Below are 27,477 nucleotides of genomic sequence, written 5' to 3'. Positions count from 1 at the left end.
GTCCCACTAGAATTCAGCAGTGTGTGTGTCATCCACCTCTGGCCTGCTCGCCTCCCTACCACTGAGGAAGTACAGTTCCCGCTCAGCCCAGTCAAAACTGTTCGCTGCTCTGGCACCCCAATGGTGGAACAAACTCCCTCACGACGCCAGGACAGCGGAGTCAATCACCACCTTCCGGAGACACCTGAAACCCCACCTCTTCAAGGAATACCTAGGATAAAGCAATCCTTCTGCCCCCCCCCCCCCCTTAAAATGATCTAGATGCACTATTGTAAAGTGGCTGTTCCACTGGATGTCATAAGGTGAATGCACCAATTTGTAAGTCGCTCTGGATAAGAGCGTCTGCTAAATGACTTAAATGTTAATGTAAATGTGTGTGTATTCTCCTGGTTGTGTTCTATACCTCCCGTGGAATGTGGTTGTGGCTGTGTGTGTTTGGGCACACGTTTGTGTGTGAGTGTTTGGTGTCATTGTCTGACATCCGACACAGTCCCTGATAACCTGAAACCCAAATAAAATCACTCTATGAAACAAACAATATTTTCTTCATAATTCTTTCTCTAAATGTTATTGGACCGAGTAGAAATGAAAACAGCACTTTGGTATCTCTCTCTGTGACACACACACCTCATGGCTGTGTCTCCCCAGAAGCTACTGCTGTCAATCATAATCACTCACTCACTCACCCACCCACCCACCCACCCACCCACCCACCCACCCACTCTCTCTCTCACTCACTCACACCTACCCACTCCCACACCCACACGCCCACACCCGCATCCGCCCACGCCCACACCCAGACACACACACACCCAGTGACTGACAGGGGAGGGACTGGCAGCCCAGACCGTGGTCCCCCTTGTCTTCTCGGTTGTTTCCAGGCTCCTCTTGGCCCCAGGCCTGAAGCCTGCTCTGCTCAGGGAGCTCAAATCCTATAATTGCTGGCCTGACAGTGACAGGTAATATACACACTGATACCTGGTCTCACCTGGTCGGAAAGAATGAAAACCTCTACTATCTGAGGAGGGGGGGTCACCCTGGCCTTCAAAAAGCCAAACCCTCTTCTGGCAGGAAGGCCCACTGGGGTTACCCTGCACCTGGCCCGGGAAGTGAGGTGAAAACCATAGAAATCCCCAAACCTAGAAGCCTTTTTGGGTCAGATGTTGCCTTTCACTAGTGGCCCCAACCAAATGCAATCCAGTATGCTAAGTAAGCTACAGTAAATGACCTTATACAGTACAGTGAGTTGGTTAGTATGCCATCAGACCAGCCTTCCAGATGCCAGTAATAAAAGTACTGTCAATAAAATGTTCTTTTAACTAACCCACTAACAGCAGACACAGAGAGAGTATTGAAGCGTTGAAACATGACACATGGTGGCTCTTCTACTGAGAAATGTTCCATTCTAGTCCAGGAGACCCGAGGGATGACAGAGCAGAGTAAAGTGGCCTTCATATATCAACCACTTCACCTCAGACAGACAGCTGAGGGAGAGAGTACACACACACACACACACACACGCACACACACACACACACACACACACACACACACACACACACACACACACACACACACACACACACACACACACACACACACACACACACACACACGCACCCACACACGTGTGCACACGCATGAACAAATACTGCTCTGGAATCAACACTGTTTTGGTTGGATTCAAATCTGCATTGGCATGTTTGCATTCAAACAGAGTTGACACAGGGATTATAAACCTGTCAATGGAGCCATAATGTGTCATCATTATTTAGTGTACTACAGTAGTCTACCTGCACTTAAAGCTTATAGTTCAGTGGTGGTACTTGGTCGAATGAGGAAGAAACAAAAAAACGTATTATGTTTCTCTGTTGAAGAAGTTGCCCTTAAACACTGATCTATGGTCAATGTTGTGTTCCTTGACCAAGGTATGATGTCCCCTGGACAACATATAGTATAAAGAGAGGCTGATCTGTGGCCCATGGCAGAAATCATGGTGGATCACGAATAACAAGCTTAGGGTGCTACCTTGTGGATAGATAGAGAAGTGATTTCAAAAGGTTGGGGTGTGTGACGTTACATTTTGACATAGCGTAGCAGAGGTCGTGTTCCCCTGCTCAGATCTTACAACGCCTACACACGCATTTTACGTATCACGGCATATCACGGCATCGTCGATTACGTGGCACGCAACCACTGATTGATGCATGCAACGCCTGAGCAGAGGAATACGACACAAATCGTTTTGATTAAATTGCGAATTAACAGGTTCATTCGGATGCCTGTTTGTGACGAGGACACCAGAACACCTTTATCTACAGTGGATGTTATTAGGCATTGTATTTCCCTGCAAAAATGTAGAAACCTCTTAGAAATAAATGTTTTTACATAACCATGCAATAACATTGTAGTTATTTCCTAGAGGTTTGTACATCGAAGGGAATCGATTAAACTGCCCCGGGTTGAACTGGTCTATGGCCCGTCATGTGACCGGACGATGGCATTTTATCAAGGCATTTTTGTCAGAAAATAATTCACTTTTACATATGAAAACACAGAATCCTATTAATTACTTTGTTTTTAATGGGCTAAAACTGGGTACATTGCTCACGGTTCCAAATCGAACGCTAACACGGTCACTGGGTCATGCCCGTGGTATTCATCGAATCCCCTCCTTTTTGAAGGAAAAACCAAAACATCGTTAAACCTGTTTATTCATATTCAGCGACCGAGATTTGCATATGAACGTGTCAATCTCCAATAATGTTTAGTCATTGGCACAAACTGTCAACCACGTCACATTATTTCCCCCTTTTCAATCGTCGCTAGGATTGTTCAGATTTTTTAGTCAGCTGGCTGCTTTCGATTTCTATTGGTCAAATCTCTCACACCCATTTTCCATTGACCAAATCCATCCAAGTTGAAGGTGAAATTATTTTCCTACCTCGTCCATTAGATTGAACAGCGGTTTGTCCCCGGTTGTTTTGCCGTTTTAGCTAACATTCCGCCTCGGTAATATTCATCATCATGTCATTATTCGGTGAGGTTCCCCAAGCCATCCCAGTGGCGGTCTTCAAACTGTCGAATGATTTCAAAGATGACCCGAACCCCATGAAGGTGAACCTCGGAGTTGGAGGTAAGAAATATGATAATATGACCAGTCCCTCCTCTTTCTAATTTCTTACATTTTGTCGCTAGAGTCAAATACTTTCTGTAGAACGAACTTCACGTCAGGATAGGCAACCGAAATTAATAATGAATGAATGTATGTGTGTTATATTAAAACAGAGTAGGGAGTCAAATGTAGGCAAGCAATACACATTTCAGAACAACTACTAGTCGAATAAGACATGGGAGAGATTACGAATTTTGGCAAAGAGTTTTATTTATAGACTAATACACTTCAAACAAATAGCCAAACCGAAAACTGCAGACATTACTAGTGCCTCCCCCGCGATCAAACCGCCATAATAAAATGAAACGCAGCCTAACGTGATCATTGACAGCTGCCTTACCCGAAAGACCTCCCGAGTTGTCTAGCGGTCTAAGGCACTGCATCTCAGTGCTAGAGGCGTCACTAGAGACAGGTTCGAAACCAGGCTGTATAACAACCGGCTGTGATTGGGAGTTCCCATAGGGCGGCGCGCAATTGGCCCAGTGTCGTTAGGGTTTGGCCGGTGTAGGCCGTCATTGTAAATAAGAATTTGTTCTCAACTGACTTGCCTGGTTAAATAAAAAATAAACAAAATGTTTGCTGTGGTGCTGGGCCCTGTTTGAAAAAATGTGACAGAATGCATCATCCCTCATCCCTTCCTGTGACATGACTGGATCTGTTCTATGTGGTGAAACCTTTTCACCTATCCAATCAATCATGTTATCCAGATCAGTGATTAGGCTAGCATATTCTTCAAAGTAGGGAGAAGGTAAGGATGAACTCAGGCTGGACATGACATGCATGGTGTCCTTGCTTGCTCTGCTGATTGATTGTGCAGAATCTATTGTCAAATTTCAATCACATTTATTTTATAAAGCCCTTTTTACATCAGCAGTAGTCACAAAGTACTTGAAACACCAAAGGGCAACCGATGCAGATGTAGAAGCACAGTTGCTAGGAAAAACTCCAGAGACAGCTAGGATCCTAGGAAGAAACCTAGAGAGGAACCAGGCTCTTAGAGGTGGCCGGTCCTCATCTGGCTGTGCCAGTTGTAGATTATAAGAGTACATGGCCATTAAGGCCAGGTCGTTCTTCAAGATGTTTGAACGTTCATAGATGACCAGCAGTGTCAAATAATAGTCAGTGGTTATAGAGGGTGCAACAGGTCAGCACCTCAGGAGTTAATGTCAGTCGACTTTTCATAGCTGAACATTCAGAGGTCGAGATAGCAGGTCCAGGACAAGGTAGCACGTCCGGTGAACAGGTCAGGATTCCATAGCTGCAGGCAGAACTTCAGAAACTGGATCAGCAGCACGGCCAGGTGGACTGGGGACGGGGACAGCCAGGAGTCGTCAGGCCAGGTAGTCTTGAGACATGGTTCTATGGCTCAGGTCCTCCGGGAGGGGGGAGGGAGAAAGAAAGAGAGGCGAATTAGCGGGAGCATACCTAAGGTTACACAGGACACCAGACTGACCCTAGCCCCCTGGCACATAGACTATTGCAGCATAGATACTGGGAACTGAGACGGGGGTGGTCGGCACAGATAGCATAGCAAGGTCTATAACCTGTAGTTGGCAGTCATCCAAGGAAGTAGCTCTGTCAGTGCCGTAGGAACAGACTGGAACAGGCCGGTAGTTGTTGATGGAGATAAATGAGTCATGGTCATATCAGTTGTAGCTAGATCAATAGACCGTGGTCATCGAGCAATTCACTCCCATTCACGCTCTCTACGCTGATCCTATGAGAACACTAGCTAGAATACAGTTCGGGGTGGAACGGAGCCACTGTTCTTGTTACTGGATCTTGCGGAGTGCTGTTAATATATAACACTGCAGCACAGAGGGCAAAAGGCTGAAGTCCTGGTGTTGCCTGTGACTGCTTGCTTGGCCTCTCAGGACTACAGGATTAGCATTGCGCTACATGTGGAGTTCCTGGGTTCTCAGGCATTATTGCTTAAGTAATCCCTTCCTGTAGTAGGCTAACACTGTGGCTGAAAATAGCCTAGATAACCTAGCTACACCATGTGTTAGTATGCTCAGATATTTTTATTTATTTTACTAGGCAAGTCAGTTAAGAACAAATTCTTATTTTCAATGACGGCCTAGGAACAGTGGGCACTTTGTTCAGGGGCAGAACGACAGATTGCACCTTGTTAGCTCGGTGATTTGATCTTACAACCTTTCGGTTACTAGTCCAACGCTCTAACCACTAGGCTCCCTGCCGCCCCAATAGAGGAGATGGACCCATGTCCACTTAGGAAAATATCTGTTGTCTCTTCAACTTCAGTCACAAATGATACAGTTAGGCCTCGTGCTCTGTTAGAAAGTGGATGTGAATGGAAGTATGTCTACAGACTATTGCAGTCAGTAAGTGAGCAGATAAATACAGGAGTGCCCTGTCCTCATTAGCTCAATAACACTGTTCACGCAGAGTAAGTTACTAGTGTTGCTGTCTTATCAGTGGTGGCTGGCTGGAGTTTAGGACCGCAGGCGAAAGTGCACGGCTGTAGTCTGACATTTGTATCGGGTTGTATCCTGATCCAAAAAAAACACTGAAACAAACCGTTGCAAAGTTGGAATTTTATTTCACCTTTATTTATACAGGTACGTCAATTAGGAAACAAATAGTTATTTACAATGACGACCTGTCAGGGAGCGAGTGCAGCACGTATAACACACATAAGTTAAACAATATCATACAATTAACAGTCAAAAATACACATCAAGTTGCCCGCCAGAGACCTAAGGTAGGGAGAGACCTAAGGTAGGGAGAGACCTAAGGTAGGGAGAGACCTAAGGTAGGGAGAGACCTAAGGTAGGGAGAGACCTGAGGTAGGGGGAGACCTGAGGTAGGGAGAGACCTGAGGTAGGGAGAGACCTAAGGTAGGGGGAGACCTAAGGTAGGGGGAGACCTGAGGTAGGGAGAGACCTAAGGTAGGGAGAGACCTAAGGTAGGGGGAGACCTGAGGTAGGGAGAGACCTAAGGTAGGGAGAGACCTAAGGTAGGGGGGAGACCTAAGGTAGGGAGAGACCTAAGGTAGGGGGAGACCTGAGGTAGGGAGAGACCTAAGGTAGGGGGAGACCTAAGGTAGGGAGAGACCTAAGGTAGGGGGAGACCTGAGGTAGGGGGAGACCTGAGGTAGGGAGAGACCTGAGGTAGGGAGAGACCTGAGGTAGGGAGAGACCTGAGGTAGGGAGAGACCTGAGGTAGGGAGAGACCTGAGGTAGGGAGAGACCTGAGGTAGGGAGAGACCTAAGGTAGGGAGAGACCTAAGGTAGGGAGAGACCTAAGGTAGGGAGAGACCTGAGGTAGGGAGAGACCTAAGGTAGGGAGAGACCTAAGGTAGGGAGAGACCTAAGGTAGGGAGAGACCTGAGGTAGGGGGAGACCTGAGGTAGGGAGAGACCTAAGGTAGGGAGAGACCTAAGGTAGGGAGAGACCTAAGGTAGGGAGAGACCTAAGGTAGGGAGAGACCTGAGGTAGGGAGAGACCTGAGGTAGGGAGAGACCTGAGGTAGGGGGAGACCTGAGGTAGGGGGAGACCTGAGGTAGGGGGAGGCCTGAGGTAGGGAGAGACCTGAGGTAGGGAGAGACCTGAGGTAGGGAGAGACCTGAGGTAGGGGGAGGCCTGAGGTAGGGGGAGGCCTGAGGTAGGGGGAGACCTGAGGTAGGGAGAGACCTGAGGTAGGGGGAGACCTGAGGTAGGGGGAGGCCTGAGGTAGGGGGAGGCCTGAGGTAGGGGGAGGCCTGAGGTAGGGGGAGGCCTGAGGTAGGGGGAGGCCTGAGGTAGGGGGAGGCCTGAGGTAGGGGGAGGCCTGAGGTAGGCCTAATTACCAATCAGTCTACTTGGATCTTGCAGAGCAGTAATACTTCTAGTGTAGTAGAGTGTATTTGCGACATCTCCATCTGTGTTCAAACTCCCTTCAGGTTGTCAGGGGCTGCTGTTCATTGGCACCATCCCCTCCTGAGTGGGTTTCTCACCAGGGCAGTAATGCTCCTCCTGGGTGGGTTTCTCACCAGGGCAGTAATGCTCCTCCTGAGTGGGTTTCTCACCAGGGCAGTAATGCTCCTCCTGAGTGGGTTTCTCACCAGGGCAGTAATGCTCCTCCTGAGTGGGTTTCTCACCAGGGCAGTAATGCTCCTCCTGAGTGGGTTTCTCACCAGGGCAGTAATGCTCCTCCTGAGTGGGTTTCTCACCAGGGCAGTAATGCTCCTCTTGAGTGGGTTTCTCACCAGGGCAGTAATGCTCCTCCTGAATGGGTTTCTCACCAGGGCAGTAATTCTCCTCCTGAATGGGTTTCTCACCAGGGCAGTAATTCTCCTCCTGAATGGGTTTCTCACCAGGGCAGTAATGCCCCTCCTGAGTGGGTTTCTCACCAGGGCAGTAATGCTCCTCCTGAATGGGTTTCTCACCAGGGCAGTAATTCTCCTCCTGGGTGGGTTTCTCACCAGGGCAGTAATGCCCCTCCTGAGTGGGTTTCTCACCAGGGCAGTAATGCTCCTCCTGAATGGGTTTCTCACCAGGGCAGTAATGCCCCTCCTGAGTGGGTTTCTCACCAGGGCAGTAATGCCCCTCCTGAGTGGGTTTCTCACCAGGGCAGTAATTCTCCTCCTGGGTGGGTTGCTCAACAGGGCAGTAATTCTCCTCCTGGGTGGGTTTCTCAACATGGCAGTAATGCCAGCTGCAGAGAAAGCCCTGGGGCCAGAGTTGGGCTACTGCAAAATGTACAACATAAAGTAAACACAACTCTACTAAAAACACTTGGCTAGTAGGCTATATTAGGCCCATATATTGGAAACACTGTATCCCTCCTCAGCCGCTATAGCTAGCCTGTCTCTCCCCTCCAGCCTACAGGACAGATGAGGGCCAGCCCTGGGTGCTGCCCGTGGTTAAGAAGGTGGAGAAGATCATCGTAGCAGACAACAGTCTGAACCATGAGTACCTGCCCATCCTGGGTCTGCCTGAGTTTAGGTCGTCTGCATCCAAGATCGCCCTGGGAGAAGACAGCCCTGCCATTCAGGAGAACAGGGTAGGGTGGTTTATGAGTTTGTGTTGGTGGGTTGTGTTGTGTGTGTGCTCCATCATACATACTGTATATTGAGCTGAATTTGCATTTAAATTAGTACTGGTGAGCTACATTGCTGTTAAGCAGTTATTAAGTCACTTATCTAGTGTCTCTCCACCCCCTCGGTCTCTGTCGCTCTCTCTCCCTATCCCCCTCTCTCTCACCTCTCCCTATCGCTCTCTCTCACTCTTTCCCGCTCTTCTCTCCCTATCCTCCTCTCTCTCTCTCTCTCACTCTCTCACTCTCTGTCTGTATGTCTGCCTGTCTCTCTCTCTCTGTCAGGTGGGAGCGGTGCAATGTCTGGGGGGTACAGGTGCTCTGAAAATGGGGGCTGATTTTCTCAGACGCTGGTACAATGGGAATGACAACATGAAAACACCTGTCTACGTCTCAGCGCCAACCTGGGGTAGGCACGCACGCACGCACACACCGGAACGACAAAACTTAAACAGCTGTCTACATCTCTGCTCGTACGGTTGATCCGGAGTTGTATAATCAGACAGATATGACGTGGCAGGGCGCGGAAACTATCACAGATTACAAAGGGAAACCCAGCTGCCCAGTGACTAGAGCCTACCAGACGAGCTAAATTCCAACACTGAACCATGCATGAGAGCACCAGCTGTTCCCGAACGATGGTGTGATCTTTCTCTCCGTAGCTGATGTGAGTAAGACCTTAAAATAGGTTAACATTCACAAGACCGCAGGGCCAGGATGCGTATTCAGAACATGCGCTGACCAACTGGCAAATGTCTTCAGTGACATTTTCAACCTCTCTCTGACCAAGCCTGAAATGCCTACATGTTTCAAGCAGGCCACCATAGTTCCTGTGCCCAAGAACGCCAAAGTAACCTGTCTTAATGACTATCGTCCCGTAGCACTCACATCTGTATCCATGAAATGCTTTGAAAGGCTGGTCATGGCTCACATCAACACCATCATCCAGACACCCTGGCAACAACAAATCTGCCACTCTGACCCTTAACACGGGAGCCCCTTAGGGGTGTGTGCTTAGTCCCCTCCTATACTCCTTGTTCACCCACAACTGCGTGACTCCAACACCATCATTAAGTTTGCTGATGAGACAGCCTACAGGGAGGAGGTCAGTGACTAGCCAAGTTATTGTTACTCATTGTGTATTTATTCTTAGTTTTATTCTATTATTATTTATCTTTTTGTCGAGAGCCACGCGTCCTCCGAAAAACAACCCCGCCAAGCCACACTGCTTCTTGACACACTGCTTGCTTAACCCGGAAGCCAGCCACACCAACGTGTTGGAGGAAACACAGTACAGCTGGTGACCGAAGTCAGCGTGCATGCGCCTGGCCCGCCACAAGGAGTCGCTAGAGCCCGATGGGACAAGAACATTCCGGGCCGGCCAAACCCTCCTCTAACCCGGGCGACGCTTGGCCAATTGTGCGCTGCCTCATGGGTCTCCCGGCCGTGGCCTGCTGCGACACAGCCTGGGAATAAACCCGGGTGTGTAGGGACGCCTCTAGCACTGCGATGCAGTGCCTTAGACCGCTGCACCACTCGGGAGGCCTTGATATGTTATCTGGAACTTATACTGCTGAGTTGTCCTCTTAATATTTAATTAGTAGGTGATTTACAAATACAGCATGTTACTTTTTAATGTTGGTTCATGGCTCTGTAATAGAGCCATCAAATCATTTCAGCTAATGTTACAAAGGAGGCCTCAAAACACATGAATTGGAAAATAATTCTCTATTAGGGAAAAGGCAGAGTGTTGTAAAACCTGCTCTACTGTTTGTTTCTAGAAAACCACAACTCTGTGTTTGCCAACGCTGGGTTCGAGGACGTCCGTCCCTATAAGTACTGGGACGCAGAGAAGCGGGGACTGGATCTGGCCGGTTTCCTAGGTGACCTGGAGGTGAGCCACTGACCTCTGATCAGGTGGTGTTGACATGGAGACCAGACTGGCTCCCGAACTCTGAGTTGACCTCACAATAGTGAATATTTAATATCAGAAATGGTCATGTCTACCTTGAAAGTAAATTAGCTTTTTACACACTGTTGAAAAGATGATATGTTTAGCTTTAACGATACCAACTTCCTGTATCAGCGCCCAGGACTCTGTCATTTGGCTGTCCTGTAGTTTAACACTGACCTTTGACCCCGGTTCCAGACTGCACCAAAGCATTCCATCTTCGTTTTGCATGCTTGTGCCCACAACCCCACTGGCACAGACCCTACACACGTAGAGTGGATGCAGGTGGCTGAGGTCATGAAGGTAAGACTGTGTGTTTATGTGTGTGTACACGTTATTATATGAAAATACGTTTTTTTTTTTTGGCATGACATCTTTTCTTATTTCTGAAGATGTTTTATCTTTGTCCTTTTTCTTTTCTCTCTCCCTCTCCAGAGGAGGAAGCTGTTCGTGTTCTTTGACTCTGCGTACCAGGGCTTTGCATCAGGCTGTCTGGATAAGGATGCCTGGGCCGTGCGCTACTTTGTCACCCAGGGCTTTGAGATGTTCTGTGCCCAGTCCTTCTCCAAGAACTTTGGCCTTTACAGTGAGACAGACAGACCCCCCCCCCCCCCCCCCCCCTCCACACACCACACACACCCAGTAAGATGCAGGGAAACATAAACGAAACCATACTACAGTATGTATTCCTACTCTCACCTCATGTTTCACATTTCATTCTACATAATGCAATCTGTTAACTGCAGAGACCCGAAATGAAGATTCTGTCTCCTGTCAGATGAACGTGTGGGGAACCTGACCATCGTAGCTCGTGATGCTGACAACGTGAGGAGGGTTCTGTCTCAGATGGAGAAGATTGTCAGGGTAACCTGGTCCAACCCTCCCTCCCAGGGTGCCAGGCTAGTCGCCATCACACTCAACACAGCTGAACTGTTCGCTGAATGGTGGGGACACACACAGGTCCAAAGTAGTGTATGCACTCCCAACAGTTCTACATGAGTGTTCAAAACGTTGAAATCACAGGCAGCCGGGGGAACCTTAGTTGGGGAGGACGGGCTCAGAGTAATGGCTGGAAGAAAATCGAAGGATTGGTATTGAACACGTCAAACACATGGTTTCCACCTGTTTAATGCCATTCCAGACACTACTACGAGCCATCCTCCCCTCAGCAACCTCCTGTAATTGAAATACACAGCTCAAAAAAATAAAGGGAACACTTAAACAACACAATGTAACTCCAAGTCAATCACACTTCTGTGAAATCAAACTGTCCACTTAGGAAGCAACACTGATTGACAATAAATTTGTGGCCTGCTGGAGGTAATTTTGCAGGGCTCTGGCAGTGCCCCTCCTTGCACAAAGGCGGAGGTAGCGGTCCTGCTGCTGGGTTGTTGCCCTCCTACGGCCTCCTCCACATCTCCTGATGTACTGGCCTGTCTCCTGGTAGCGCCTCCATGCTCTGGACACTATGCTGACAGACACAGCAAACCTTCTTGCCACAGCTCGCATTGATGTGCCATCCTGGATGAGCTGCACTACCTGAGCCACTTGTGTGGGTTGTAGACTCCGTCTCATGCTACCACTAGAGTGAAAGCACCGCCAGCATTCAAAAGTGACCAAAACATCAGCCAGGAAGCATAGGAGCTGAGAAGTGGTCTGTGGTCACCACCTGCAGAATCACTCCTTTATTGGGGGTGTCTTGCTAATTGCCTATAATTTCCACCTTTTGTCTATTCCATTTGCATAACAGCATATGAAATTTATTGTCAATCAGTGTTGCTTCCTAAGTGGACAATTTGATTTCACAGAAGTGTGATTGACTTGGAGTTACATTGTGTTGTTTAAGTGTTCCCTTTATTTTTTTGAGCAGTGTATATCCTCTCTTCATCCCCCTCTCTCTCGCTCGCTCGTTCTCTCATCCCTTCCTCTTTCTCTCCCTCCATCTTCCTTCTCTCCACCTCTATCCCTCCCCCCCTCTCCCTGCTGCAGGAAGGATAATGTGAAGACCATGGCAGACCGTGTGTTGTTGATGAGGGCTTCACTCCAGGCTAAACTGCAGGCTCTGGGAACACCAGGAACATGGGGCCACATCACACAGCAGATCGGCATGTTCAGCTTCACTGGCCTCAACCGTGAGTACACGCGCACACGTACACACCTTTCTGTCTCATCACATACGCTGCTGTTACTGTTTAATATCTGTCCTGTTGCCTGGTGACTTTTTCCCTACCTATATGTACAGTACCAGTCAAAAGTTTGTTCATACATATGGATTCAAAAAATGTGTTAAACAAATCAAAACACATTTTAGATTCTTCCAAATAGCCACCCTTTGCCTTGATGACAGCTTTGTACACTCTTGGCATTCTCTCAACCAGCTTCATCTGGAATAATTTTCCAGCAGTCTTGAAGGAGTTCCCACATATGTTGAGCACTTGTTGACTGCTTTTCCTTCACTCTGCGGTCCAACTCATCCCAAACCATCTCAATTGGGTTGAGGTTGGGTGATTGTGGAGGCCAGGTCATCTGATGCAGCACTCCATCATTCTCCTTCTTGGTCAAATAGCCCTTACACACAGCCTGGAGGTGTGTTGGTTCATTGTTCTGTTGAAAAACAAATTATAGTCTCACTAAGCGCAAACCAGATGGGATGGCATATCGCTGCAGAATGCTGTTGTAGCCATGCTGGTTAAGTGTGCCTTGAATTCTAAATGCATCACAGACAGTGTCACCAGCAAAGCACCATCACACCACCTCCTCCATGCTTCACGGTCCACCGGTCTAATGTCCATTGCTCGTGTTTCTTGGCCCAAACAAGTCTCTTCTTATTATTGGTGTCCTTTTAGTAGTGGTTTCCTCTGCAGCAGAGGTAACTCTGGGTCTTCCTTTTTTGTGACGGTCCTCATGAGAGCCAGTTTCATCATAGCGCTTGATTGTTTTTGCAACTACACTTGAAGAAAGTCCATAATATGGACTTAGTCCTATTTGGTAAAAGACCATCTTCTGTATACCACCCCTACTTATCACAACACAACTGATTGGCTAAAACGCATTAAGAAGGAAAGAAATTCCTCAAATTAACTTTTAACATGGCACACCTGTTAATTGAAATGTATTCCAGGTGACTACCTCATGAAGCTGGTTGAGAATACCAAGAGTGTGCAAAGCTGTCATCAAGGCAAAGGGTGGCTACTTTGAAGAATCTCAAATGTTAAATATATTTTGATTAAACACCTCTTTGGTTACTACATGATTCCATGTGTTATTTCATAGTTTTGATGTCTTCACTATTATTCTACAATGTAGAAAATAGTAAAAAATAAAGAAAAACCCTGGAATGAGTAGGTGTGTCCAGTCTTTTGACTGGTACTGTACATATCTACCTTAATTACCTCGTACCCCTGCACATAGACTCTGTACTGGTACCCTGTGTATATAGCCAAGTTATCATTGACTCTGTACTGGTACCCTGTGTGTATAGCCAAGTTATCATTGACTCTGTACTGGTACCCCGTGTGTATAGCCAAGTTATCATTGACTCTGTACTGGTACCCCGTGTATATAGCCAAGTTATCATTGACTCTGTACTGGTACCCCGTGTATATAGCCAAGTTATCATTGACTCTGTACTGGTACCCCGTGTATATAGCCAAGTTATCATTGACTCTGTACTGGTACCCTGTGTGTATAACCAAGTTATCATTGACTCTGTACTGGTACCCTGTGTGTATAGCCAAGTTATCATTGACTCTACTGGTACCCTGTGTGTATAGCCAAGTTATTGACTCATTGTGTATTTATTCCTTGTGGTATTATTGTTCTATTATTTCTCTTTTTTCTCTCTGTATTGTTGGGAAGGGCCCTGCTAGTCTACACCTGTTGTTTATGAAGCGTTTGATAAATACCATTTGATTTGTTCATACCTTTTTAATATTTTGTCTCTCTCCAGCTAAACAAGTGGAGTACATGATCAAGGAGAGGAGTATCTACCTAATGCCCAGCGGTCGTATCAACATGTGTGGTCTGACCACTAAGAACATCGACTATGTGGCCAAGTCTATCCACGAGACTGTTGTCAATGTCCAGTAGAAGATTACAATACCCTTAGCACTGCATACTCGTCCACCACCAGCAGTGTGTGTATAATGTATTAGACCACGGGGGAGCAAAGTACGGCCCACGGGCCACATCCGGCCCGCGAGACATTTACAAAAAATAGATTTTTTTTTAATACCTTTTTTTTCCCTCCCCAATTTCATGGCATCCAATTGGTAGTTATAGTCTTGTCCCATCGCTGAAACTTCCGTACGGACTCGGGAGAGGCGAAGTTCGAGAGCCGTGCGTCCTCCGAAACACGACCCGACCCAGCCAAGCTGCACTGCTTCTTGACACAATGCCCGCTAAACCCGGAAGCCAGCCGCACTAATGTGTCGGAAGAAACACTGAACACCTGGCGACAGTGTCAGCGCGCATGCGCCTGGCCTGCCAAACGAGTCGCTAGTGCGCAATGGGACAAGGAAATCTCGGCCTGCCAAACCCTCTCCTAACCCGGACGATGCTGGGCCAATTGTGCACTGTCTCATGGGTCTCCCAGTCACTGCCAGCTGTGACACAGCCTGGGATTGAACCCGGGTCTGTAGTGGTGCCTCAAGCACTGCGACGCAGTGCATTAGACTGCTACATCACTCGGGAGGCCCCCGCAAATTGATTTTAATAAACAATTGGTCCCCCAAAAAATGCGTCCCTCCGTTGAATTTCAAAATCCCAATGTGGCCCTCGAGCCAAAAAGTTTGCCCACCGCGGTGTTAGACCAAACACACAGAAACCCCCTTCCTAACTCCCAGCGCACCACAGTACGCTGAGCTGATGGCACTGCCTGTCTACAGATATATTCTATTTTAACCCTTCAACTAATGCACAAGGCAGTGTAACAGTTAAAGAGAAGTGTAAATAATTTGTCTGTGGCTCTGTGTGTGTTTGTCATCACTGTGTGTCTTCATCACTACTGTTTGCAGTGGAAAGATGTGTGTCATTTTCTTTTGAGTGTTTGTGTTCAGTGGTGTCATGAATAAGCAGTCTGTGTCAGGACATTGTAGATGCTGTGTGGTTCCACACTAAGGCTCTGACTGGGTGTCTCTCGACACTTTGCAATGGCTTCCTTTCCTCATCTCCTTCATTGTAACTGATGTTTCTTCCACCTGTCATGTTCAGCCAGATCAGTGATCATGGAGGGAAGGACACAAGGAAAGGAGATATGGAAAATAAGCTGTAGTGTTTAAATTATTGAGACACAGGCCAAGTGTATCTGGGTGTATTAGACTAGCTCCAGCAGTGCTGGTGATGATGATCTTCCATTTCTTAATCATTTTATTAACATTACAATGTGATTAGTATTGCTGGGGTTGTTCTTGAATTGCGGTGGCATTGGGGCCTGGCATTTTGGCAAAAAATTCTTAGTTATTCTAGATTTTTTTATTTAAATATACCAAAATACATCTTCCCATTCTAAATCAACTAAGATGACCGCTGAATGACATTATGATAACATTGTGCCATCGGTAGGAGGAGTAGTAACACCAATGACGGTAACACTAATGACAGTAACACTAATGAGAAATTTTAAGTTATTGAGGATTTTCTTAAATTGATGCAACATATACTCAAATCTAAAGTCATTAGCTCTTTGAAAATAATTTTTGACATGATTCATAATTTGGCTCACAATGTCATTTCCCTACATTTAAATTGAATAACACCGAGGGACACTTTGGATTTCGACATACCAAAGTATCAATGGAATCCTCAAATTTATGACATACTGGGTGTGATTAATTAACAATTCTCTTCAATATAGACCCCTACCCGATAAGTTCCCCACTGGAGGGAATGTTCAAGGTTCTTGTTTATATTTGCATTGAGTGATTGTCAAGGCAGGAACACCAAAGATAGACACCTGAGGGACAGACATGCTATTTTAAAATAAATAGTTATTTTAATAGCCTTTTTTATTTTAATAGCCTTTTGTTTTTATTGATGTATATGAAACATACACCTTTTTTCACTTTCTAGCATTTCTAGCACTTTCTAGCAACAATAATACATCTAAATCCCCAAAATATGTCTGTACAACTACACATCACTACTGGGACAATCCAATTTGCTTACCCTAAGTACTTTAAAAACAATGCATAAACAAAGTTTTGCAGTATAAAGGACAATAAATATGTTTTATCATTGATAAACAGTTCAAAATGTTTTGGGTTATATTGATGTGTAACTATTTGTAATTTTAAAGTGATTTTCATGGCTGCAAGAGACGCAAATACCACCACAATTCAAGAACGACCCGGTTAGGATGATTCCATTCCTATTGTAAAATGCACATTCCCTATTCTGTTTGACTTACCACCTGAATACGTTTTATAGGAGGAGTTGTTTGGGTCCACTTGAGAGCGAATGTCGCTAAATATTAACTGTGACCCAAGTAAACAGTATTTGTCTTGGAAAAAGTACTAGAGTGAAACAATCAATTGACCAAATCAGTCACGCACTAAATATATGTAGGACGTTAAATCATGTTTATTTTAGCGCAAGGGGACTTGAAGTAAAAATCCTGTATTACCTCAGACCTAAGCTGTATGGAGCGCTCTGTTGGGGAAGCTGTTTTCAAAGTCCTGGGGCACGTTCAATAGGGACAAATAGGACTGTTCTCAAAGTGCTGGGGTGCGTTCAATAGGGACAAATAGGACTGTTCTCAAAGTCCTGGGGTGCGTTCAATAGGGACAAATAGGACTGTTCTCAAAGTCCTGGGGCACGTTCAATAGGGACAAATAGGACTGTTCTCAAAGTCCTGGGGTGCGTTCAATAGGGACAAATAGGACTGTTCTCAAAGTCCTGGGGTGCGTTCAATAGGGACAAATAGGACTGTTCTCAAAGTGCTGGGGTGCGTTCAATAGGGACAAATAGGACTGTTCTCAAATTCCTGGGGTGCGTTCAATAGGGACAAATAGGACTGTTCTCAAAGCGTTCTCAATCAGAGAGCAATAATCTCTTTTTGTTTTTGACATTCTAATTAAGGGTCTGCTCAATGTGGATGTCCAATCAGTCTGTTCTGATGCTGTCCCAGTGCAATAATAATGCTACACAATTATCAGTAGCTACCATCTCAATGATATACATGTAATGTTCAAAATTGCACAAATGAAATGCGCTCACAGCTAGTGTCTGTAAGTGAATAGCTATGTATCTCAAGGGGCTTTGACTCGAAGCCTTGAATAAATGTCTACACACCACCATGTGTCATAGTCATGGAATGCTGATAAAAATGCTGTAACAACATAGAAACAACCTGGAATCAAAACAGGGTTTTTATGTGGTTATCCGTGTGTGTAGTGTTTTGACCCAGTCAGTATAGGTCACTGCCCTCCTGTTTCTCACACTATGTTGTAATTCTAATGTTGTAGGAAAGTTCATCTGAGAGCCAGGATAGAAATAATGATATTTTGTTTGTGCAAGTTCTCTTTTTTTGAATGTTTTTCTTGACATTGGTGAGTGCAGGAAACAAAGAACCCTGTCAATACAGGAGTCCAGAATAATATTTTTATTGAGTTTTCAAAACCTTCATTGGGAGGTCTGATATTCTGAAGATCTTGTAAACCGTTGAACCATCCCTAAATTCCCACATTCTGTCCCTTAATCTATACAACAGAGATTTGGATATAATGATGAGAACTACAGTTACAGTCAAAAGTTTGGATACACCTATTCAATGGCTGCATCACAACCGGACGTGATTGGAAGTCTCATAGGGCGGCGCACAATTGGCCCAGCGTCGTCTGGCTTAGGGTTTGGCCGGGGTAGGGCCGTCATTGTAAATAAGAATTTGTTCTTAACTGACATGCCTAGTTAAATAAACGTTAAATAAATAAAATAAAGATTTGTTATTTCATAGTTTTGTGGTCTTCAATATTATTCTACAATGTAGAAAATGTTAAAAATCAAGAATAACCTTTGAATGAGTAGGTGTGTCCAAACCTTTGACTGTATGTCTCCACCCTAACAATGGGATTTGACTGGTACTGTATGTCTCCACCCTAACAATGGGATTTGACTGATCCCTCTCGCTTCGCCTCTTCCTCTCTGATATATATATATATATATATATATATACATCTCTATCAGCGGAATCTCTGTCTCCCTCACCAATAAATATCTTCTCTGAGAGCATGAGACTGAGTTGCTTGGTTTCTCAGCTATTTGTCAGGTCATAAGGATGTGTGTGGGAGGGGCAAAGCGGTTCAGTGAGTCCTTACAGGCAAAGTAAATCAATGCCACTATATCCGTGCCACTGAGTCTCCCCATAGATCACCCCCGTGTTTGTGTGCGTCAAGGAAAGCAGTGGCTTGAAGTCAGAGTGCGTCACATCTCCTCCCACCTTCCCTGCAGTGCAGCGCTGTGACGCAGGATCTCTCTTCATTTCTGTCTCCTTTCCTCCCTCTTTCACTCCCTTTCTACTTCCCTCCCACTCGCCCTCTGTATATGCTGTCTGTAAATCAGTCATCTGTCAGTATTGCACAATACAGAGCAGCTCATTCTAAGCTCAGTCTAATAGCAGCTAACCAGTAGTGAATAGTGATGGACCCAGGCAGGTTTTAGGGACTTATTATCGCTACAGATGAATAGGACAGAGCCCATTGTCGGACGACCTATATATTAAAGTAAGGGCACTGTAAAACCTCTTCCTCTCTCTATACATCTCTAACTCCAAACCCCTGTGTACATTGGCATACATTCCTATCAAACAACATCCATTCCTCTCATCTGAGCCTGTTTGACTTTACAGGGGTGTCTGTCTGGCCTGGAAAATGTTACATTGTCCTGATATCCTGACTGTACTCTGCAGCTGTCAGCTTATATTAGACAGGTATTTTTCTCTCATGCTTATCAGATTTGTATAGACTCCACAACTACACATCCAATTCAGCCTGGCTTTTCATAAGCCCAGGTCTGAGGCCTGCTCCTCTCTGCATCAAGCTGAGTCCCTAGCACAAGGTAGGAGTTGTCCTTAAATACAGTGGCTTGTGATAGTATTCACCCTCCTTGGCATTTTTCCTATTTTGTTGCCTTACAACCTGGAATTAATTTATTTTTGGGGGGTTTATATAATTTGATTTATACAACATGTCTACCACTTTGAAGATGCAAAATATTGTGAAACAAAAAAGAAATAAAACAAGAAAACAGAAAACTTGAGCGTGCATAACTATTCATCCCCCCAAAGTCAATGCTTTGTAGAGCCACCTTTGGCAGCAATTACAGCTGCAAGTCTCTTGGGGTATATCTCTGTAAGCTTGGCACATCTAGCCACTGGGATTTTTGCCCATTCTTCAAGGCAAAACTGCTCCAGCTCCTTCAAGTTGGATGGGTTCTGCTGGTGTACTGCAATCTTTAAGTCATACCACAGATTTTCAATTGGATTGAGGTCTGGGCTTTGACTAGGCCCTTCCAAGACATTTAAATGTTTCCCCTTAAACCACTCGAGTGTTGCTTAAGCAGTATGCTTAGGGTCATTGTCCTGCTGGAAGGTGAACCTCCGTCCCAGTCTCAAATCTCTAGAAGACTGAAACAGGTTTCCCTCAAGAATTTCCCTGTATTTAGCGCCATCCATCATTCCTTTAATTTTGACCAGTTTCCCAGTCCCAGCTGATGGAAAAACATCCCCAAAGCATGATGCTGCCACCACCATGCTTCACTGTGGGGATGGTTTTCTCGGGGTGATGAGAGGTGTTGGATTTGCGCCAGACGTAGCGTTTTCCTTGATTGCCAAAAAGCTCAATTTTAGTCTTATCTGACCAGAGTACCTTCTTCCATATCTTTTGGGAGTCTCCCACATGCCTTTTGGTGAACACCAAACATGTTTGCTTATTTTTTCTTTCAGCAATGGCTTTTTTTCTGGCCACTCTTCCATAAAGCCCAGCTCTGTGGAGTGTACGGCTTAAAGTGGTCCTATGGACAGATACTCCAATCTCCGCTGTGGAGCTTTGCAGCTCCTTCAGGGTTATCTTTGGTCTCTTTGTTGCCTCTGATTAATGCCCTCTTTGCCTGGTCCTTGAGTTTTGGTGGGTGGCCCTCTCTTGGCAGGTTTGTTGTGGTGCCATATTCTTTCAATTTTTTAAATAATGGATTTAATGGGATGTTCAAAGTTTCTGATCTTTTTTTATAACCCAACCCTGTTCTGTACTTCTCCACAACTTTGTCCCTGACCTGTTTGGAGAGCTCCTTAGTCTTCATGGTTCTGCTTGCTTAGTGGTGTTGCAGACTCTGGGGTCTTTCAGAACTGGTGTATATATACTGAGATCATGTGACAGATCATGTGACACTTAGATTGCCCACAGGTGGACTTTATTTAACTAATTATGTGACTTCTGAAGGTAATTGTTTGCACCAGATCTTATTTAGGGGCTTCATAGCAAAGGGGGTGAATACATATGCACACACCACTTTTCCGTTTAAAAAAAAAAAATGTATAGCAAGATATTATTTTTATTTCACTTCACCAATTTGGACTATTTTGTGTTTGTCCATTACATGAAATCAAAATAAAACCCATTTAAATTACAGGTTGTAATGCAACAAAATAGGAAAAACGCCAAGGGGGATGAATACTTTTGCAAGGCACTGTAGGCACAGATCTAGCATCAGCTTCCTAATACACAATAGTTAGGAACCTTACTATTTGGGGATAAAACGCTAGAACTGACCTTTGATTAGTGTCTAGGGGAAACATCACTGTACGCCAAGCTCTCTGCTTCGTGCATGCAGATAGTTCTAGCAGAACTAAGGGAATATGGGCTAATATTCTACAGGGAAAGCAGTAAGCAGTGCACTCCATACACCCAGTCCATGTGCTCCTGTACAAACCCAGCCCCCTAGCCCCCAGCTCCAGCCCCCTAGCCCCCAGCTCCAGCCCCCTAGCCCCCAGCTCCAGCCCCCTAGCCCCCAGCTCCAACCCCCCAGCCCCCAGCTCCAGCCCCCTAGCCCCCAGCCCCCCAGCCCCCACCCCTAGCCCCCAGCTCCAGCCCCCCAGCCCCCAGCTCCAGCCCCCTAGCCCCCAGCTCCAGCCCCGTAGCCCCCAGCCCCCAGCTCCCTAGCCCCCACCTCCAGCCCCCCAGCCCCCAGCTCCAGCCCCCTAGCCCCCAGCTCCAGCCCCGTAGCCCCCAGCTCCAGCCCCCAGCTCCAGCCCCCTAGCCCCCAGCTCCAGCCCCGTAGCCCCCAGCTCCCTAGCCCCCACCTCCAGCACCCTGTATCTGCATCCTCTCAGCCCAGAAGCTAAACCCTCAACCCCCTGTGTTCCTATGCCCTTGTGCGTCCCTGGATAGGTCACATGACAGAGATTAGTTCAAGGGAAATTTCAAAAAGATTCACCATCATCATACAGTATATAAAATATGGCACATTTCTGTGTTATGTAGTAAAAAGGATAGAGGAAGATAAGTGTTTCCAATGACATCATCAGTGTGCATTGTGTTATTTTAACCAATTATGAGTTGGCATTGTCTACTAAATGTCTACTAATTGTCTACTAATTGATTGATGATGTCATTGGAAACACGCATCGTCCTCTGTAAAATGGTGAAATTTCCCATGAACCTGTTGTGTTGGCATCTGCAGTAATTCATGCTTGTGGGAGTAACACTTCACTTTGACATGGGGATCTACACAGACAGATAGGCTTTTACTACTGTAATGACACAGTTCCATAGGATGTGACATTGCAGTAGTTGGTAACAGTTGTGACTATGGTAACCATTTTAAAATGCATTCCCTGGAACTAAGTAATGGTGATATGGAGATGACATACTGTACAGATGACACTTGTTGTGGAAATGCCTCTGGTTTAAACCATGCAGGAACATATTGTGTGTGTTATGATGATATGGCAAAAGGGAGTTTCTCTATCATCCAGAAGCATGCTGGTTAAAACAGCCTATTCATTACACATAAAACCAAATAACCACCATATTGTAAATCAAATCTGCTCATTAATGAATATCAATCATCATCAATATATCTAATCATAGTAAAATACCTTTGCAAATGTAGGTAAAATGTAGTGCCGTACGTTTTGTGGATTGTAAATATTGCATATCCCTTGTTTAAGGAGGCAGGTTTGTTGGAGCTCAGCTACACTTATTATACATCTGTATTAAAGCTGCAATCTGCAGTTTAACATCTGGTAAAAAGTATAGATCCGGTAGGACTGGGTGTGTGTGCGTGCGCGTGTCTGTGCGCGTGCATGCATTGCCTGAGACTTGACTGTTCGTGCATTTCTTCCAGTGGCCACATGTGACAAAGAAATGACAGACTGCTCCTTTGAATCAGTATAAAGTCCCTGTGGTTGTAGACATTGTGCTTGTTCTTATGGCTGGTGTGTCTTTCTTCCCTTTGTGTGGTCAGAACACTGGCAGTGAGGATGGCATTCACATGGCAGGACTCCTACCAGCCATCGTTGGTTGACTGATAGAGGTATTCTATGATAAGGACAGGTCCCTGTGCTGAAAGCACTTAAGGAACTGTCTGATGGCAGAAGACAGACATTTTTGTCTTCTTGGTTGACAAATAAAGATATTTCTAAGATGGCTCAGGTCTAGACTTGCTATTTCCCTCTTCATGTAGTTTCTTCTTCTTCTTCCCCTGTAGAGATGGGTGGATGAAAGGTAACTCAACAGAAATATACAGTAAAGAACATAAATTCATTCAAGTCATAATGTTTCAGTAGTCTGTTACCCAGAAAACTCAAAGGAGAGGGATAGGGGGTTGGGTCTGGGTAGTGGACAGAGGTTATACTGGGATAGGGGGGGTTGGGTCTGGGTAGTGGACAGAGGGTATACTGGGATAGGGGGGTTGGGTCTGGGGAGTGGACAGAGGGTATACTGGGATAGGGGGGGTTGGGTCTGGGTAGTGGACAGAGGTTATCCAGGGTTAGGGGGTTGGGTCTGGGGAGTGGACAGATAGGGGGGGTTGGGTCTGGGGAGTGGACAGAGGTTATACAGGGATAGGGGGTTGGGTCTGGGGAGTGGACAGAGGGCATACAGGGTTAGGGGGTTGGGTCTGGGGAGTGGACAGAGGGTATACTGGGATAGGGTGGTTGGGTCTGGGGAGTGGACAGAGGTTATACTGGGATAGGGGGGGTTGGGTCTGGGGAGTGGACAGAGGTTATACAGGGATAGGGGGTTGGGTCTGGGTAGTGGACAGAGGTTATACTGGGATAGGGGGGGTTGGGTCTGGGTAGTGGACAGAGGTTATCCAGGGTTAGGGGGTTGGGTCTGGGGAGTGGACAGATAGGGGGGGTTGGGTCTGGGGAGTGGACAGAGGTTATACAGGGATAGGGGGTTGGGTCTGGGGAGTGGACAGAGGGCATACAGGGTTAGGGGGTTGGGTCTGGGGAGTGGACAGAGGGTATACTGGGATAGGGGGGGTTGGGTCTGGGGAGTGGACAGAGGGTATACTGGGATAGGGGGGGTTGGGTCTGGGGAGTGGACAGAGGGTATACTGGGATAGGGGGGGTTGGGTCTGGGTAGTGGACAGAGGTTATCCAGGGTTAGGGGGTTGGGTCTGGGGAGTGGACAGATAGGGGGGGTTGGGTCTGGGGAGTGGACAGAGGTTATACAGGGATAGGGGGTTGGGTCTGGGGAGTGGACAGAGGGCATACAGGGTTAGGGGGTTGGGTCTGGGGAGTGGACAGAGGGTATACTGGGATAGGGGGGGTTGGGTCTGGGGAGTGGACAGAGGGTATACTGGGATAGGGTGGTTGGGTCTGGGGAGTGGACAGAGGTTATACTGGGATAGGGGGGGTTGGGTCTGGGGAGTGGACAGAGGTTATACAGGGATAGGGGGTTGGGTCTGGGTAGTGGACAGAGGTTATACAAGGATAGGGGGGGTTGGGTCTGGGGAGTGGACAGAGGTTATCCAGGGTTAGGGGGGTTGGGTCTGGGGAGTGGACAGAGGGTATACTGGGATAGGGGGGGTTGGGTCTGGGTAGTGGACAGAGGTTATACAAGGATAGGGGGGGGTTGGGTCTGGGGAGTGGACAGAGGTTATCCAGGGTTAGGGGGGTTGGGTCTGGGGAGTGGACAGAGGGTATACTGGGATAGGGGGGGTTGGGTCTGGGTAGTGGACAGAGGTTATACAAGGATAGGGGGGGTTGGGTCTGGGGAGTGGACAGAGGTTATCCAGGGTTAGGGGGGTTGGGTCTGGGGAGTGGACAGAGGGTATACTGGGATAGGGGGGGTTGGGTCTGGGGAGTGGACAGAGGGTATACTGGGATAGGGGGGGTTGGGTCTGGGGAGTGGACAGAGGGTATACTGGGATAGGGGGTTGGGTCTGGGGAGTGGACATATAGGGGGGGTTGGGTCTGGGGAGTGGACAGAGGTTATACAGGGATAGGGGGTTGGGTCTGGGGAGTGGACAGAGGGCATACAGGGTTAGGGGGTTGGGTCTGGGGAGTGGACAGAGGGTATACTGGGATAGGGGGCTTGGGTCTGGGGAGTGGACAGAGGGTATACTGGGATAGGGTGGTTGGGTCTGGGGAGTGGACAGAGGTTATACTGGGATAGGGGGGGTTGGGTCTGGGGAGTGGACAGAGGTTATACAGGGATAGGGGGTTGGGTCTGGGTAGTGGACAGAGGTTATACAAGGATAGGGGGGGTTGGGTCTGGGGAGTGGACAGAGGTTATCCAGGGTTAGGGGGGTTGGGTCTGGGGAGTGGACAGAGGGTATACTGGGATAGGGGGGGTTGGGTCTGGGTAGTGGACAGAGGTTATACAAGGATAGGGGGGGTTGGGTCTGGGGAGTGGACAGAGGTTATACTGGGATAGGGGGTTGGGTCTGGGGAGTGGACAGAGGTTATACTGGGATAGGGGGGGTTGGGTCTGGGTAGTGGACAGAGGGTATACTGGGATAGGGGGGGTTGGGTCTGGGTAGTGGACAGAGGTTATACAAGGATAGGGGGGGTTGGGTCTGGGGAGTGGACAGAGGTTATACAAGGATAGGGGGGGTTGGGTCTGGGGAGTGGACAGAGGTTATCCAGGGTTAGGGGGGTTGGGTCTGGGGAGTGGACAGAGGGTATACTGGGATAGGGGGGGTTGGGTCTGGGGAGTGGACAGAGGGTATACTGGGATAGGGTGGTTGGGTCTGGGGAGTGGACAGAGGGTACACTGGGATAGGGGGTGTTGGGTCTGGGGAGTGGACAGAGGGAATACTGGGATAGGGTGGTTGGGTCTGGGGAGTGGACAGAGGTTATCCAGGGATAGGGGGGGTTGGGTCTGGGTAGTGGACAGAGGGTATACTGGGTTAGGGGGTTGGGTCTGGGGAGTGGACAGTTCAGAAAAAGGGCTTGAGCTTCTGGATGTCTCAATACTACAGTGTGGTCACAACTAAACTTCTACCCCAGTACCCAGTAGGTAGAAGATGGGGAGGAAGGGAAAAGAGAGAGAGAGCGAGACAGTTCATTATCTGTGCTAGATCTTCCCTGTTGTCTCTTCTCTCTGGCTTTGTGCTAGGTGGTCGACGATGACTGCTCCATGCATTCCTCCACCTTCTTCTCCCATCAAGGAACTCCTCTTGTTATCTGGAAGGGTAGGACAGTGTCAATCTCTGCACATGACACTTAATATTTTGATATTCTTATATTTACAATTTAGAATATAATCTTTGATTTAATAATTACACAAATCTTAAAAACAAATCTCTCATTCAGAGACCCATGAGCTCGTTTGTTCTTAAACAATACATGCCAGACTCTCTGGAGGAAAGTGTGTGACGCAGCGAAAGATAAAACACAAAGTTCTGTTGCTATGATACGCCTGCTGTCACTATAGTCTGGCACCTAAAACCCTCAAACTTTTACAGATGCACAATTGAGAGCATCCTGTCGGGCTATATCACCGCCTGGTACGGCAACCCCCGCAAGCGCAAGGCCCTCCAGAGGGTGGTGCTGTCTACTCAACGTATCACCGGGGGAAAACCACCTGCCCTCCAGGACACCTACAGCACTCGATGTCACAGGAAGACCAAAAAGATTATCAAGGACAACAACCACCCGAGCCACTGCCTGTTCACCCCTCTATCTTCCAGAAGTCAAAGTCAGTACAGGTGCATCAAAGCTGGGACCAAGAGACTGGAAAACAGCTTATATCTAAAGGCCATCAGACTGTTAAATAACTATCACTAGGCAGCTTCCACCCGATTACATAACCCTGCACCTTAGAGGCTGCTGCCCCATATAAATAGATTTGAAATCACTGGCCACTTAATAATGGAACACTAGTCACTTTAATAATGTTTTCATATTTTTTCTTTACTCATCTCATATGTATGGTGCGAGAGAGGTGTAGAGGAGAGAGAGAGAGGTGGAGAGTAGAGGAGAGAGAGAGAGAGGTGTAGAGGAGAGAGAGAGAGGTGTAGAGTAGAGGAGAGAGAGAGAGGTGTAGAGTAGAGGAGAGAGAGAGAGGTGTAGAGTAGAGGAGAGAGAGAGAGAGGTGTAGAGTAGAGGAGAGAGAGAGAGAGGTGTAGAGTAGAGGAGAGAGAGAGAGAGGTGTAGAGTAGAGGAGAGAGAGAGAGAGGTGTAGAGTAGAGGAGAGAGAGAGAGAGGTGTAGAGTAGAGGAGAGAGAGAGAGAGGTGGAGAGTAGATGAGAGAGAGAGAGAGGTGGAGAGTAGAGGAGAGAGAGAGAGAGAGGGGTGTAGAGAGAGAGGTGTAGAGGAGAGAGAGAGAGGTGTAGAGTAGAGGAGAGAGAGAGAGAGGTGGAGAGGAGAGAGAGAGAGAGAGGTGGAGAGTAGAGGAGAGAGAGAGAGGTGGAGAGTAGAGGAGAGAGAGAGGTGGAGAGTAGAGGAGAGAGAGAGAGGTGGAGAGTAGAGGAGAGAGAGAGAGGTGGAGAGTAGAGGAGAGAGAGAGAGGTGGAGAGTAGAGGAGAGAGAGAGATGTAGAGTAGAGGAGAGAGAGAGAGAGGTGTAGAGGAGAGAGAGAGAGAGAGGTGGAGAGTAGTGGAGAGAGAGAGAGAGGTGGAGAGTAGAGGAGAGAGAGAGATGTAGAGTAGAGGAGAGAGAGAGAGAGGTGTAGAGGAGAGAGAGAGAGAGAGAGGTGGAGAGTAGAGGAGAGAGAGAGAGAGGTGTAGAGTAGAGGAGAGAGGTGGAGAGTAGAGGAGAGAGAGAGAGAGGTGGAGAGTAGAGGAGAGAGAGAGAGGTGGAGAGTAGAGGAGAGAGAAAGAGAGGTGGAGAGTAGAGGAGAGAGAGAGAGAGGTGGAGAGTAGAGGA

At 47.2% G+C, this 27,477-nt stretch overlaps 2 protein-coding genes across 2 annotated transcripts in view; one reads left to right on the top strand and one right to left on the bottom strand.

The window, feature by feature from the left end:
- Window positions 1-2,552: 2,552 nt before the first annotated feature.
- Window positions 2,553-17,458, top strand: LOC129828735 (aspartate aminotransferase, cytoplasmic-like). The gene is made up of 9 exons (XM_055889903.1): window positions 2,553-3,136; window positions 8,001-8,182; window positions 8,501-8,624; window positions 9,997-10,109; window positions 10,365-10,469; window positions 10,602-10,752; window positions 10,945-11,110; window positions 12,156-12,298; window positions 14,116-17,458. Exons 1-9 carry the CDS (start codon window positions 3,028-3,030, stop codon window positions 14,253-14,255), a joined length of 1,233 nt encoding a protein of 410 aa, XP_055745878.1. The 5' UTR covers window positions 2,553-3,027; the 3' UTR covers window positions 14,256-17,458.
- A 3,971-nt stretch (window positions 17,459-21,429) lies between these two features.
- Window positions 21,430-27,477, bottom strand: part of LOC129828455 (metal transporter CNNM4-like) — a 50,397-nt gene continuing 44,349 nt past the window's right edge. Inside the window, exon 10 of the mRNA XM_055889493.1 lies at window positions 21,430-25,794. Within this exon, the coding sequence (XP_055745468.1) occupies window positions 25,685-25,794 (110 nt within the window). The 3' untranslated portion in view covers window positions 21,430-25,684. The remainder of the gene's footprint in view (window positions 25,795-27,477) is intronic.

Source organism: Salvelinus fontinalis, chromosome 30 (genome assembly GCF_029448725.1).
Source record: "Salvelinus fontinalis isolate EN_2023a chromosome 30, ASM2944872v1, whole genome shotgun sequence".
NCBI classification, from domain to species: Eukaryota; Metazoa; Chordata; class Actinopteri; order Salmoniformes; family Salmonidae; genus Salvelinus; species Salvelinus fontinalis.
This window is presented reverse-complemented; position numbering and strand designations above follow the sequence as displayed.